The sequence below is a fragment of the Notolabrus celidotus genome, unplaced genomic scaffold, assembly GCF_009762535.1.
Source record: "Notolabrus celidotus isolate fNotCel1 unplaced genomic scaffold, fNotCel1.pri scaffold_151_arrow_ctg1, whole genome shotgun sequence".
Lineage (NCBI taxonomy): Eukaryota > Metazoa > Chordata > Actinopteri > Labriformes > Labridae > Notolabrus > Notolabrus celidotus.
Genome location: NW_023260025.1, coordinates 111,301 through 126,403, shown reverse-complemented (window position 1 = coordinate 126,403; position 15,103 = coordinate 111,301). Strand labels below are relative to the sequence as shown.

Below are 15,103 nucleotides of genomic sequence, written 5' to 3'. Positions count from 1 at the left end.
AAACTTAGTTAAAAGCATGACTAAAAAGGTAGGTTTTGAGTTTATCTATAAACTGTATGTTTTAATTTGTACTGTCATTTTCGTGTAACAGTTTTTATGGCATGTGCTGCTGACCTCTAGGCCAGGTCACCCTGGTGAAAGAGATCCTGATCTCAATGGGTTTTTACCTGGTTCAATAAAGGTTAAATTAAATATATATATATGTTTACATAGTTCCGCTTACCTGTTGTATCAGGGGGGTCTTTAATTAATGACACACACATAAACAAAGAGGTGACGTAGCTGATCTTTCCCGCCGAAAGTCTTCTGGCTCCTGTCATGGTGAGACTTTAGTGATGCTCTCTCTCCTTTGTTTTAAGCTAGCTTGTTTAAAACATTGTTAAACCTGTATCAGACAGTTTAACATTAATGTTGTAGTTTTTATTAATATGTTAATGAGTCTTTACATCGATATTAGTCTTCAAACGGACTTTTAAACCGTGTTAAAAACTCAGAGAGTCTCTAATTTAATATTCTGTGACAGCAGGAGAGAGACCAACCACTGCCTGTCTGTCTGTGTGAGACTCCGCCCTGTGCCCCTCTCTACAGGTAAGATATTTTATATATTATAACACTATTTTAGATATATGTGAAAATTAGAAGTGTGTATTCTATAATGTTATTTTGTCATACTAATGTATAACATGTTAAAAAAACAGTTATGTAGCTCCTGTCATGGAGAGACTTAAGTGATGCTCTCTCTCCTTTGTTTTAAGCTAGCTTGTTTAAATAGCTGTTAAACCTGTTTCAGACAGTTTAACATTAATGTTGTAGTTTTTATTAATATGCTAATGAGTCTTTACATCGATATTAGTCTTCAAACGGACTTTTAAACCGTGTTAAATACTCAGAGAGTCTCTAATTTAATATTCTGTGACAGCAGGAGAGAGACCAACCACTGCCTGTCTGTCTGTGTGAGACTCCGCCCTGTGCCCCTCTCTACAGGTAAGATATTTTATATATTATAACACTATTTTAGATATATGTGAAAATTAGAAGTGTGTATTCTATAATGTTATTTTGTCATACAAATGTATAACATGTTAAAAAACCGTTATGTAGCTCCTGTCATGGAGAGAGAGAGAGAGAGAGAGAGAGAGAGACCATCCCACTGCCTGTCTGTGTGTGACTCCACCCTGTGCCCCTCTCTACAGGTAAGATATTTTAACAGTTATTTTGATGCTTATATATCATAAAAGGACTGCAGAAGTATATTAGATATACGTGAAGATTAGAAGTATGTATATTGTTATTTTGTCATACTAATGTATAACATGTTAAAAAAAAAAACAGTTATGTAGCTCCTGTCATGGAGAGAGAGAGACCGTCCCACTGCCTGTCTGTGTGAGACTCTGCCCTGTGCCCATATATATAGAGCAGGGGTTCCCAAAGTGTGACACAAATGGGGGGGCCTTGAGATGTCTTCCAGAATTTACAAAAAAATAAGTTATCTAAAAATAGTAAAAAAAATTTTTTTACCCATTATAGTCAAAATATTGACGAAATTAGAAGCTAAACTTGAAATAAAACCTTCAAAAATAGAAAATGTAATGAGTTTTCTGCCTTTCTTTGTTTCCAGATGACGCCTAAGTTTAGGGTTAGAGAACATTTGATTTGATGTCTTTATTTCGAACATGTAAAAGTAAAAATACAAAAAAAAAGCATACAAGTAGAAAAGAAGAAATAGTTATACAAACAAACAAGAAAAAAAAGAAAGAAACAGTTATACTGTAAAAAAGTAGACCACATCACTCCAGTTCTTAGATCCCTACACTGGCTTCCTGTCTGTCAGAGAATAGACTTTAAAATCCTGCTGATGGTTTATAAAGCACTGGATGGTTTAGGCCCAAAATACATTGCTGATCTGCTACTACTTTATGAACCACCTCAACCTCTGAGGTCATCAGGTACTGGTCTGCTTTCAGTCCCTAGAGTCAGAACAAATGCACCACATATCTGGAACACACTCCCTGAAAGCTGCAGGTCCGCTCCAACTCTCACCTCTTTTAAATCAAAGATTAAGACCTTTTTATTTGCCACTGCCTTCCTATCTTAGCTCATTTTAACTCACTTTAAATTAAAATTTTAATGTAATTGTTAATATATTTCTAATATTCCTTTTCTTTTCTGTTTTATTATATTTGTCATTTTAATTATGTTCTTTTATGCTTGTCTGAATGTTTCCAATGCTTTTAATGTTTTAATGTAAAGCACATTGAGTTGCCCTCAGGTATGAAATGCGCTATACAAATAAAGCTGCCGTGCCTTGCCTATACAAAATAAACTAAATCAATATTAGCAAGCAGTGAAACAATTTATTTTACATGTGTGAAAAGGAGGAAGAAGTTAAAACTTATCTAATAGTACCCCTTCATTCACTATTATCTGTCATTATGCTAGTGCACTCCCACAAGTCAAATCTTCATATATCATCTTCATATTTACACCGACAAACAAAAGTGAACCCTTAGTGATTCTCAACACTAGTCTTCCTCCTTGTACCTCATGAAAACCATTTCTTTGTACTTCTTCTTGAACTGAATTATGTTCAGACATTGCTGTAGCTCCATATTGAGACTGTTCCACAGTTTTACACCACAGACTGAAATACAAAAACTTCTCCTTGTGGTCCAAACACTCACCGTCTTTAATCTTAACTTCCCTCTTAAGTTATAACCCCCCCCTCTCTTTCACAGAATAATCTTTGAATATAACAGTTAATTATCAAAAGCATCAGTAGCAGCAGGTTAATTCATAAAGGCACAGGAAACACAGACACATGCTCATATAGGGAGTGCATTTTCTGCAGACCAGCTAAATGAAGACACATGAAATCACTCTGAGGGACAGTGGGGGTCCCGGGTCTTTGGCACTGATATTTTGGGGGTCGTGGGCTGAAAAGTTTGGGAACCCCTGCTATAGAGAATTAACGTGCAGCTCCTGATCCCACCCCCACCCCGTCAGATCACAGCAGAAGTAATTGAAGGTTACCTCTCTCATAGATCAGGTCTATACCTTGTTCTTTTATTAAACAGACTGAATATCCTTATGTTGTTTATCTTATTTACATGACGGGATGTCATTTCTGTCTCTACATGGTCGCGCGTCTACAATGCTCATCAGCTCTCTGTATCACACATGGCAGAGTTCTGCCTCCATGTGCATACTGACACACAAACATGTGCACTCACACACAGACATACAGAAAGGAGCCCGAGTGCTCCACGCTCTGCCGCTGACCAGCAGCAAGTCCAGTCACCATCGTATTTCAGATTTTGACCGACTGTAGCTTGGCTGACAGAGGGGAAATACTCCCCCTGGCTGTAAAAGACTGATCTTGGTAAGTAAGTAAGTAAGTAAAAACATACATACATATATAAATGATAGATAGATAGATAGATAGATAGATAGATAGATAGATAGATAGATAGTCATCAACCATTTTAACTCTGCTACATTTATATGTGCCCACCCCCCTCCGCCCTTTTGTATTTTATCCTTGTAGAAGAGGTGGGTGTCTATTGTTTAGCTTTAGTTATATCTTACTCCATCCTTTTATTTATTTAATTTTTTTTCCTACACTTATGATCCCCATTGTGTTTTAATGTTTTACCACCTGTTGATATATTGATTAAAGTCACATGTCATGTGAACACTGCTATTTAAATGGTCAGTAAGCTAGATAAACGTGCACTGCAGGAATATGCTATTTATGTGTTTCAACTTTATCCATGCAGGAGCTGGAGCGGGCTGCAGTGTTTACATGGAGGGTCTGTCTGTGTCAGTTCCAGGTATGGTTACTATACTTATTTATTACATGATATTGCTGCTGCCCTTCTGTGTTGTACTCCTGTGGGCTGCAGTGTTTACATGGAGGGTCTGTCCGTCTCTGTCGGTGCCAGAATGCAGGAGTATGCAGCCTCCGCTTCTGCAGACACATTCAGGGAGGGCAGACACTCTCAGGTCACATGATTTAAAAGAAACCGTCTCACATCCAACTCTTTATACCTGCTGAGTCACTGATGGTTTGAAGTCACACCATTTCTATGAAACCACGTGACGAAAACATCCCCACAGCTTATTAGACTAAGAATCTTTAATTGAATTCCCCTTTCCACCTGTTGTCTCTCCAAACTCACTGATGCATAAATAAAATTGTATTTTGAAATGCCATCACAGCTTTTGAAATATTCAGGATTCAATTTGAAGAAGTTGCAGGAAACCAGGGCTACCTTCCCTACCAGTGGGTTCAACAGGTGTGTGTTGCCCCCCAGTGGTCATCAGATGTGTTGTTGTATTGTGCTTACCTCAAGGGGGCGCTGCTGTGTCCTCTTTGAGAAAACCCTGGTGTGTGAGGTGGTGTGTATGATCCCAAAGAGAAATGAACTAACTCTCTAAGATATGTGAGAACTTATGCTGACAGATTAATTCTCTCTAAACAAATACAGCCAGACGTCTTCATAAAGTTTAACATTTTTATTTAGCTTTGAATATTAACAACAAATTAACATCAGATCAAAAAGGAAAGGGACTTCAAATCAACGAAACAAACCAACAGGTCTGTGGTTGGAATCTGCTAGAGACTCTCGAGGGCTCTCATTGGCTGCCTTTGACGCCAAGTTACACTATAGCTGGAGAAAATGTAGATCTTTTTATCACAGAAACATCCACCAGAGTACCAAAGGTCTAAAGTTCAGCACAGAGTCAAGTCCAGATTCAAGAGGATCATTCTGGTAAAAAAAACAAAACAGCTTTACTCAACATCTACACACTCTGAAGCTGATGCCGTCACATGATATATGATAAACAGTTACACATTAAAGCTGGTTATACGAGTAAATATAAATGAATGATTAAATGAATAAATGAGAATATCAAACTTAGCTTTAACATGCAGACACACAAACACGTCATGAGTCCAGTATCTCTGTAATTAAAGGTAGGCTGTAAACTCCCTGACTCAGACTACATCACCAGGAGAGAAGCCGTATTCTAGGTAATAAAATACATCATGACTCAAAAAGAAAAATCAACAAATTCAGTATATGAATAAAACAAATTAAACAACTGCAAAAACTTCCACTTCTTTCATCAGATGGTGGAAATACAATAAAATGCTGCACAGTGTATGTTTGGCAGAGAGGTCTCAGACACTTAGCAAAAGAGCAAAACTCAACAACATTGATGGAAAACAAACAACCACAACAGGAATGCAAACACCATCAGATGACAGATTTAACGTTATATAACATGAAATACAAAGACACTGCTCATCTGAGACGATAAGATAACGAGATACGTCATCATAGTAAAAGTTGGTGAGAGAATAATGTTTCACTTAGTTTCACAATTTCATCCACACGTCCAAAACCATAAAATATAACAAGTTTAATTATAAAAGCATCTTTGGATTAATAACAAAAACTGAAATACAATCATGTCCTGAACTAATATATGCAGTCAGGAATGACTTTGTGATTTTTGTTGTTTTGACCACAACAAATAATAACACATTTTTTATGTGACGCTTTTCAAATATTTAAAGACAAAAATCAGAAGGAAAACAACAACATAAGCAGATATAAGCAGTTCTGAAAACATAAGCTTTGATCAGGGATGTTAAGGCAGGTCAGGACAGTCTCAGGTGGCTTGGTAGACAGAGTTCTGGGCAGGGAAGGGCCCAGGTTTGGTGCTTGGTCCTGAGCATTGCAGAGAACAGGCTTGCTGTGGACAGGAGGGTGGGCAGGTCAGTAAGGTGAGAATGGGTCTGGTTCTGGAGGGCCTTAAAGAAAAGGAAGTTGTAGAACTGGGAGCTGGTGAAGATTCTGGAGGACGTGGGGATCATGGGAGCAGGTGATCAGCAGCGTTCTAGATGGTCTGGGATCTTTTGGGGCCTTTGGATGATGACCCACTTTGACCAGTGAAATGAAGGCAGGTCAGGACAGTCTCAGGTGGCTTGGGAGACAGAGTTCTGGGCAGGTAAGGGCCCAGGTTTGGTGCTTGGTCCAGAGTATTGCAGAGAGCTGGTTGGCAGTGGACATGAGTGTGGGCAGGTCAATGAGGTGAGAACGGGTCTGGTTTTGAGGACCTCAAGGAAAGGTAGTTGTGGAACTGGGAGCAAATGGAGATTCTGGAGGACAGGGGGATCACAGGAGCAGGCGCTCAGCAGCGTTCTGGATGGATTGTTTTTTGGGGACTTTGGATGATGACCCACAGAGACTGCTATTTCAGTAGCCTCTTACTATTTTAGCTTTGATCAGTGATATGAAGGCAGGTCAGGGCAGTCTCAGGTGGCTTTGGAGAAAGGATCCCTGGCAGGGAAGGGCCCAGGTTTGGTGCTTGGTCCAGAGAACAGGCTTGCTATGGACAGGAGGGTGGGCAGGTCAGTAAGGTGAGAATGGGTCTGGTTCTGGAGGGCCTTAAAGAAAAGGAAGTTATGGAACTGGGAGCTGATGGAGATTCTAGAGGACGGGGGATCATGGGAGCAGCAGTCAGCAGCGTTCTGGATGAGCATGGGCATTTAGGGGCCTTTGGATGATGACCCACTTTGAGTACTGAAATGAAGGCAGATCTGGGTAGTATCAGGTGGCTTGGGAGACAGAGTTCTGGGCAGGCAAGGGCCCAGGTTTGGTGCTTGGTCCAGAGTATTGCAGAGAGCTGGTTGGCAGTGGACACGAGTGTGGGCAGGTCAGTAAGGTGAGAATGGGTCTGGTTATGGAGGACCTCAAGGAAAAGGAAGTTGTGGAACTGGGAGCAAGTGAAGGTCCTTGAGGACAAGGGGGATCACGAAAACGGGAGCAGGGATCAGCAGAGTTCTGGATGGACCGGGTTTTTGGGGACTTTGGATGATGACCCACTGAGAATACTATTTCAGTGGTGGATTCTGGATGTGATGAATGCATGGAACAGGGCCTGAATGGTAAAATGGACCCCATGGTTGTGGATTTGTGCTGATGGAAACAGTGGAGGTGTTGATGGTGAGGTGGGTGTTTGGATGGTATTGAGGAGTGATTTTGGGCAAGTGGTCTTCATGTCTGATCTGTAACAGTTGAGTTGGAGGACGTTGGCCTGTATGTAGGGTTTTATCGTTGGGAGGCAGATGGTTCAGGTGGGGCAGGTTGCTGTGGTTGAAATTAAGATCTGGATGTCATCAGCGTAGCAGTGGAATGGAAGACAGTAGGGGATGAATAAGAGAGGACCAAGCACTGAACCCTGGGGCATGCCTTTGGGTAGATGAATAGGAGGTGCAGTTACTGATGTTGGTGAGCTGTTGTCTGTTTGAGAGTTCAGACCTGAGCCAGGAGAGGGCAGTCCCAGAGAGCTCACAGATTAATTGATGATGTTGTTCACCAACTTCAGTGCATCTACTTGCTCGTCCCACCCACTCCTTTGTAACGCATTCCTGCTTCGATTCCTTTGTGCACTCTACTCTTCATCTCTTTCAGCTTCTGGACCTTCCCTGTGTCTCCTTTCTCCTCCATCCTCTGAATCAGGAAGTCCAGGTGCTCATGAACAGACAGCGAATCGGCATTCAGGGCAATCTTCTCCAGATTGACAACATGCTGGAAGGCCTCCTCCAACCATTTATCTTTATCTTTCTGAAGCTCCTTCATGACGTTCTGCAGAGTGTCCAAAAGGCTTTCTGCGTTGGCCTGGCCTGCTTTTCCCGCTTCATACTTTTTTTTCATTTCTTCGCAGGTCTCTGTAACCGTTCTTGTCTTGGTCACATACCTCCACGACTCTTTCACGTGATGTGACACATGACACTTTCCCGTACATACATCGCAGCAGTCACTGAAGTTGATACTTCCACACAATATTTTACCCCAGGCGAGACTGCATGGGTCATGACAGTTCTGCTCACATTTCGTACAGCACAAAGTTCCCGACTTAGCTAACCACAATGTATACCACCTCCTACCACCTTCATAGCTCTCTTTGTCTTTGTAGACCTCAGTCGATTGTATCTTGAAGTCCTTGTTGCTCTCTATCTCTTTTTTGTGTTTCATCAGAGCCTCCTTTTTCTCCTTGATCTCGGTCTGTTGGCTCTCGATGAACTCAACTCGATCTCGCAGGTTTTTGATGCACGATTTCAGGTTCTCTCTCTCTTTCAAAACATCCTTGGTTACCTTCAGCCTTTTGGGCTCTGACTTTTTCAGGAACTCTGCAAACTGCCTCATTCCTTTCATTGTTATGTCATTAGCATGTTCAAGGCCATCTGGATCTTCGTCTCTGTTTTCTGTCTGGCAGTTCTCAAACAGGAAGTAAACAGGCTGACCCTTAGCATCTTTAGCACACTGGATTTTTGCAGCTTCAAGGGCTGTGAGAGCATTTTTAGGTTGTCTCCCATTTGAATGTGTTAAGAGGGCAACAATGCTGTCCTCCATGTTTTTTCCAAACAGAGACAGCACCGCATTGAAAATGTAGCATTGTCGGTCATCAAGTCGATTCACGGTAGATTTCAGCACCAGACCCACCGCGTTGATCTCATGAACTCCACCCTCTGTGCGAAACAGCTCTAACAGTCTCTGACTGACGATGTCATCATGGTCAATCCCTCCGGTGTCTCCGTATCCAGGAGTGTCGATGATGGTCAGAGAGTAGGGCAGAGTTTTACCTTCAAAGCCAAAGATCTCGTACACGTTCACGTCTGATGTCTGACTTTCACACTGGTTTTCTGCTTGACCTTTCTTGTTATCCTCCACGATCTGAAACCAGACGTTGTCCTCCCACTTCACCCCCATGGCGTAGTTGACCAGGGCGTTGATCAGAGTGGATTTTCCTGTTCCTGTTTCGCCCACGAGCAGGATGGTTTTGTTTAACTTGCTCACATCTTGTTTACCAAAGGTAAATCTTATTATATTTCCAATAGTATTGATACTTGGGATCAGCTTGTAGATGGCAGGAGATCCTGGACGAATCAACACTTTGGGGTTGATGTGGTCAAATTTGGATAAGTCGTTCCTGTATAGAAGTAGAGACATTAGCTCAACACCTCCTGAACTTAAACTACTCCACCTGATGGGGTCTTCTCAGGAAAGCAGAAACATTAATCTTTAATACAGTCAGACAGACAGAGCATGTAGCTATATGCTAACACTGTAAAAACCAATGTCTTGGTTTCCTCTAAATGACCCCTCGTCCAGACTAAATGCAGGTCAAGACTGGAGTTGGATGTTCTTACTCATAAAAGTTATGTATTAACATTTTATTTTTTAAAGAAGTAACAAGTTAATAATGTAGTGAGCTCAGTTTCACAGAAACCTTTAATGAATCTTTACTCACGATGCCATTGTTGCGTCTTCACTGCAGCTGGAGGTCGGAGGAGTTTGTTGGTTATCTGAATGTGAAGGAAAACAAGTCAGTTAGCTCCACCTGGTGGCAGCTGGCATGTGGTTATTATCAGTATGTTTTATTAGCATAACTAAAATCATAAAGACAACTGACAGAGGCCACGTAACCCCCTCCCTCTGAGACTCATAACATGAAATCCTTGCAAATCACTGTGAGCTTCTTTAAACTTCTTCACAAACCACAAAACACACAAAGCATGCATACACAGGAAATGTATCTCGAACCTGCACGTCTCTAACCTTTGATGAAGCTGTGTCAGTTGGAGTCTGAGATGCAGCTGGCCTTCTCTTGCTCTTCTACAGAGCCCCGCCTCTTTCAGTAAATCTGTTGTAGTTGAAACTTGGAGGATAAGAAGACTGCGATCTGGAGGTTCAAGGAGTTCAACAGAATAAAGAGATCTTATCATCTTTACACAGTGTACATATCTAGCTACAATATGTTGCATAAACGGAGCCAACCCAAATCAAAGTCCACGTCTTATCAGGTCTGTGCAGACGACTGACTATTCCCACTTAAGGGGCGGCACTGGTGATATCACAGCAGTGAGGATGACTGATGAAGGCTGCAAGGAGAAATAACGCAGATCTGACCGTGCACCAACCCTGACCCCATTCTGCAAACATCCCACTTCAATACACAAACTAATGACACATGGTTTCAACATTTAAAGATGCACCAGGTAGATTATCTTACAGTATTTAACAAGTCCTGTTGAAGCTGTTCTTACCTGTCGTGTCAGCATCAGGCAGTTCTCTGAGGAGGCAGACAGAGGGGGGAGCTGAGTTTATATCAGCAGGGTGGGCAGACTCTGTGGTCATGTGGTTTAAAAGAAACGGTCTCACGTCCCCCCTCTTTACTTTCTGTTTCACTGATGGATAGAAGTCAGCCCGTTTCTCTGAAACCATGTGACCAAAACACATCCTCTGAGCTCGGTGCAACAACAGGATGCTGGAGCCAGAGCAACATAATTTGTGATGAGCTGGAGGCTGCAAGTCCAGGACCCTTATGATCTCTCTCTCTCTCTCTCTCTCTCTCTCTCTCTCTCTCTCTCTCTCTCTCTCTCTCTCTCTTTCTTTCTTTCTTTCTTTCTATCTTTCTTACTTTCTTTCTTTCTTTCTTTCTTTCTTTCTTTCTTTCTTTCTTTCTTTCTTTCTTTCTTTATCTTTGTCACTTTTCCTTTATTTGTCTCTTATTTGTTTCTTTCTTGTCCTTGTTTCTTTCTTTCTCTCTTGTCCTCTTTATCTTTCCTTCTTTCTTTCTTCTTCTCTTTCTGTCTCTTTCTTTTTACTTTCCTTGTTTCTAGCTTTGTTTATTTTTTTACTTCCTCTTCATTTCCCTTTTTCTTTCTTTCTTTCTTTTATTCTTTCTTTATATTTTTATCTTTCCTTCTTCAGCTTTCTTTCTTCCTCTTCATTTCCTGTTTTCTTTTCCTTTCTTTTTTATCTTTCTTTCTTTCTTTCTTTCTTTCTTTCTTTCTTTCTTTCTTTCTTTCTTTCTTTCTTTCTTTCTTTCTTTCTTTCTTTCTCTCTTCCTCAGTTCGTTGGTATTTAATGCCCTTATTTCTGAATGTCTCATAAATGAGGTTGTCAGAAAAGTCAATGTCTTTCTCTTTATTTCATCCTTTCTTTCTTTCTGGCCTCACATCAGATGTAGAATCATTTAACGTGCTCTCATGCACTGGCACAGCAAAATGGCTCCCTACTTCAATGTTTCTAAAAATTAGTGCCTAGAGTGGGTTCTTCTCATTATGCATTACATGTAGACACAGAAGAAAACAGGGCAGGACTTTACTGGTCACATGATTTCAGAGAAACTGTAAGACTTCAAACCGTCGGTGTTACAGAAAGTCAAAGGAGGGACGAGGGATCGCTGTCATTATATATGGTATATGCTGTTGGAATAAAAATCACACAAATCATCAACATCAGATGACAAGAAATAAAGATCATGTTTAGTTTGTAACATTACATCTGTCCTGAAGTCTGTCCATCTGTGTTTGTGAAATCATGTGACCTCAGGGCCTCCACCCTATGCTTATATAAACTGCTCTCTATTTCCTGAACTTTAGAGAGCTACCTGAGACTGAGTGCTGAACATCAGGTAAGAACATCTGGAATAATGACTAATGAAACACTGAGATCAGGAATAAAGTTTAATCATAACTTTTTGAATGTTCAGCTCTGCTTTGATAAAACATTTATTGAACAATAGTGACCGGACTGCTGATGTTATAACACTTAGGAATTATATTTTAAATTATACTAGACAAATTAAATATCTGCTCTTAAAGTCTCTTAAAGCTGGATGTTGTAAGTAGATTGAGACGCGGAAATACTGAAAGCCTCGTTTTACTGTCAGACGGATGAACTGGTGCTAAACATGATGAGTTGATAGTATGCTGGATTAGAATGAGTTTATGGAGGATTCAGAGATTATTCCTATTTATTTACATCATTAAACTTTTCTTTGCAAAATGTGTTTTAACTAGCAGAATGGATGTCCAAAGATAAATTACTGAATGATTGATAAGTGAAGTCAGAGGAAAGAACTGACAAAAATAAAGGTGTGAAGAAAAGTAAGAGCAACAGTACTGGAAAAACAGGTGAAGAAGAATCCTAGTTTTCTTTTGTATGTTGAAACCGGTTGCTGTGTTGCTGTTTCTTATCCTCTAATGATTTAATAACACTGTAATTAATAACATCTAATATTAGCAACAGAGCTGACTGAATGAGGAGGTCACCAACTGTTTGTTTTTTTACCCAGAGAACTGATCATCTGCTCCATCCGCCGGCTCCCATAAAGACATCACCATGGCAACGTGAGTAATGTTACAACAGATGAGTTTACAGTCATGTCCCGTACACAGGTCAGGAAACATCCTGCATACAGATACCATGAATACCATGTCAATATCGTTATGCTAAAAGGTTTATAATGAATTTACAAAACAACATTTTAAGTGTAATTTTCCTTTTATTGCTGAATAAGAGTCTACAGAAATATCAGACAACATCAGACAACAAGGAATGGTTCTCACTGAACACAGCTTAACACAGAGGAATATAAATACAGGAAAACCGAGTGTGGCAGGGCGGACTTGTAGCTAAGGTGTAAACATAAGTGATAACCGGCAACACCACCTGGGGACCTGCGCCCCAGGAACTATAGAGCAACTTGATTTTAATTAAACAAGGTCACACAGGTAAGTGCTGATGAAGGCAGAGACAGGGTGTCTCTCAAAAGGAAAGAATGGCAAAACTTGATAATTTACTTGAGAACGGAGAAAGAAAGTGAGACAATTAAACAATTAACAGACAAATAATGAGGATTAAAGAGTATTTTATTTTAACAATATTTAAAATAGGCCTAATACAAAAGTTAAAATTATTATTAAAAACTACACTGAACCCCAACATAAACTAACCAACCAAATCAAACTAAACAAGAAATCCAAGTAAACAAGATCAACTGAATGCCTGAAAGGCCCTGTCACACCTTGACCATTTAACCAGCGTATGCCGGCGTCTAAAAAAATTGGTGAGCACGCTGGCATACGTCGCATAAGTCATAGGTATGTTTTGTATAAGTTAAGAGCACGCTGGAGCGCGGTGGTATATGTCGAAGTACGGCGAGTACGTCGAAAGGTTTTGTGCATGCACAAAACCTTTCGACGTACTGCAGCGTATTGATCATACATCCAGCACACGCCTGCCATAAGTTGTAGGTAAGTAATGCGGTCGTTGACACATTCACACACATAGAGCTGTGTGTCTGCATGTGTGTGTGAGTGTGAGAAGCCTCGGAGCCAGAGTACGCTAGACTTTATCGTTGTCTGTCTTTTGCCGTGCCATCACACATCAAGCTGATGAATACATGTAACCTTTTCTCTGAAGGTGACTGTGCCACTGACTGTGGCCCCAGTAGCTACATATGAACAATGAAATTAAACGATTAAAATATGAACAGTTCACCTGCTGTGGCCTGAACGCACACTCTCAAACCTTCCTCCTGGTCTGCATGGACTTGAATTGCTTGCCCGCTTGTGCATAATCAAATTTCTCCGGTGGTATTGCTGCAGAGGCTACTATTATTTGTATACGGCCAAAATAATAATAAAAAAAGCGTATGTCAGTGTATGAGGCATTTCGATACGTTGGGAAAACGCTGGCTAAATCGTTAAGGTGTGACATAGCCATAAGAAGATCTCAACAAGGCAGAGCTTCACACAGGCGCCATCGGCAAGTGCAGCAGCGGCAGCAGCAGGAGCTGCAGCGGCGGCGGCGGCGGCAGCGGCAGCAAGAGCCGCGGCGGATGCAGTGGCCAGAGCCGCTGCGACAACGGCAGCAGCAGCAGGAGCAGCGGCAGCAGGAGCAGCGGCAGCAGGAGCGGCGGCAGCAGCAGCGGCGGCGGGAGCGGCGAGAGCCGCTGCAGCAGCGGCGGCGGGAGCGGCGAGAGCCGCTGCAGCAGCTGGAGCAGCAGCAGCGGCAAGAGCCACTGCAACAGCCATGGCAGCAGGTGCATCTGACGCGGCAGCCATTGCTGCCACAGCAACAGCAGCAGCAGCAGCAGCCACAGCAGCAGCAGCAGGAGCCACAGCAGGCCCACAGAAGGCTCAAGTTCAATTTTATAAGGCGGCTGATTAGACGATTGAGGGGTGGAGATTGACAGAGGGAGCTTCATTCAAGAGCAACATCCGAAGGTGCTGCCTACCATAAGAGGAATATAAATACAGGTAAACACAGGAATATAAATACAGGTAAACACAGAGGAATATAAATACAGGTGAACATAGTGTGGCAGGGCGGGCTTGTAGCTAAGGTGTAAACATAAGTGATAACCGGCAATGCCACCTGGGGACCTGCGCCCCAGGAACTATAGAGCAACTTGATCTTATTTAAACAAGGTCACACAGGTAAGTGCTGATGAAGGCAGAGGCAGGGTGTCAAAATAAGTTCAAAGTTTATTAACTCAAAAGGAAAGAATGGCGAAACTTGATAATTTACCTGAGAACGGAAAAAGTTATACAATTAAACAATTAATCTTATTCTAACAATATTTAAAATAGGCCTAATACAAAAGTTAAAAATATTATTAAAAACTACACTGAACCCCAACATAAACTAATCAACCAAATCAAACTAAACAAGAAATCCAAGAAACAAGATCAACTGAATGCCGGCTGAGGCCACCAGAAGGGAGGCAGACTACACAGAGGAAAGTGCAGGGGATGCTACCACATACTCACCTTGGTGAAGCACAGCACACACACACCACAATCATCACTACAATTCAGTGCAGCCTACCGTGACCCAGTGTCAAACTCGCATGCAACAGGTGGAGGGCCCTCACCCAGGGTGCCTAGCCTCCCGAACTAATGGACTCAACTTCTGAAAGGAACAAAATAATTAAATAACAAGAAAACAATAAGCAAACCCAGTTGGTAAATAAACTAAATCACTAATTGGAGAGCAGAAGGAAACTAAGGAAACTAGTTAAACAATCTAAAGTAAAGCAACTACTAACAAAACAAACAATATCAAACTAGGAAACTAACTAGGGACTAAATGCAAAACTAATGAAACAGTCAAGAAACAAAACGACCAAAATGAAAGGGGGGGCAAAACAGCAGACGGTCTATACCTGCAAAGAGAAATAGACACTGCCATTAAAACCATACCTAAAACCATTACTGTTACCATAAAATCACTCT

General features: G+C 41.4%; 2 protein-coding genes across 4 annotated transcripts in view; one reads left to right on the top strand and one right to left on the bottom strand.

Moving 5' to 3' along the window:
• Positions 1 to 266: 266 nt before the first annotated feature.
• The window catches only part of LOC117808787 (septin-1-like), a 47,936-nt gene continuing 33,099 nt past the window's right edge, over positions 267 to 15,103 (top strand). Inside the window, exons 1-7 of the mRNA XM_034678447.1 lie at positions 267 to 321; positions 524 to 588; positions 923 to 984; positions 1,102 to 1,193; positions 3,237 to 3,830; positions 11,462 to 11,493; positions 12,157 to 12,211. Coding sequence (XP_034534338.1) covers positions 12,204 to 12,211 — 8 coding nt within the window. The 5' untranslated portion in view covers positions 267 to 321; positions 524 to 588; positions 923 to 984; ... (2 more) ...; positions 11,462 to 11,493; positions 12,157 to 12,203. The remainder of the gene's footprint in view (positions 322 to 523; positions 589 to 922; positions 985 to 1,101; positions 1,194 to 3,236; positions 3,831 to 11,461; positions 11,494 to 12,156; positions 12,212 to 15,103) is intronic.
• On the bottom strand, positions 4,501 to 10,347 carry LOC117808790. 3 transcript variants are annotated; one of them, XM_034678449.1, is made up of 4 exons: positions 10,121 to 10,347; positions 9,633 to 9,756; positions 9,325 to 9,379; positions 4,501 to 9,003 (listed from the first exon to the last, which is right to left on the bottom strand). In XM_034678449.1, the coding sequence occupies exons 3-4, from the start codon at positions 9,330 to 9,332 to the stop codon at positions 7,404 to 7,406; spliced, it is 1,608 nt and encodes a 535-aa protein (XP_034534340.1). In that variant the 5' UTR covers positions 9,333 to 9,379; positions 9,633 to 9,756; positions 10,121 to 10,347; the 3' UTR covers positions 4,501 to 7,403. The 3 variants fall into 3 exon arrangements, with proteins under 3 accessions (XP_034534340.1, XP_034534342.1, XP_034534341.1); XM_034678451.1 differs by lacking the exon at positions 10,121 to 10,347 and adding an exon at positions 9,852 to 10,104; XM_034678450.1 differs by lacking the exon at positions 10,121 to 10,347 and having other exon boundaries at positions 9,633 to 10,104.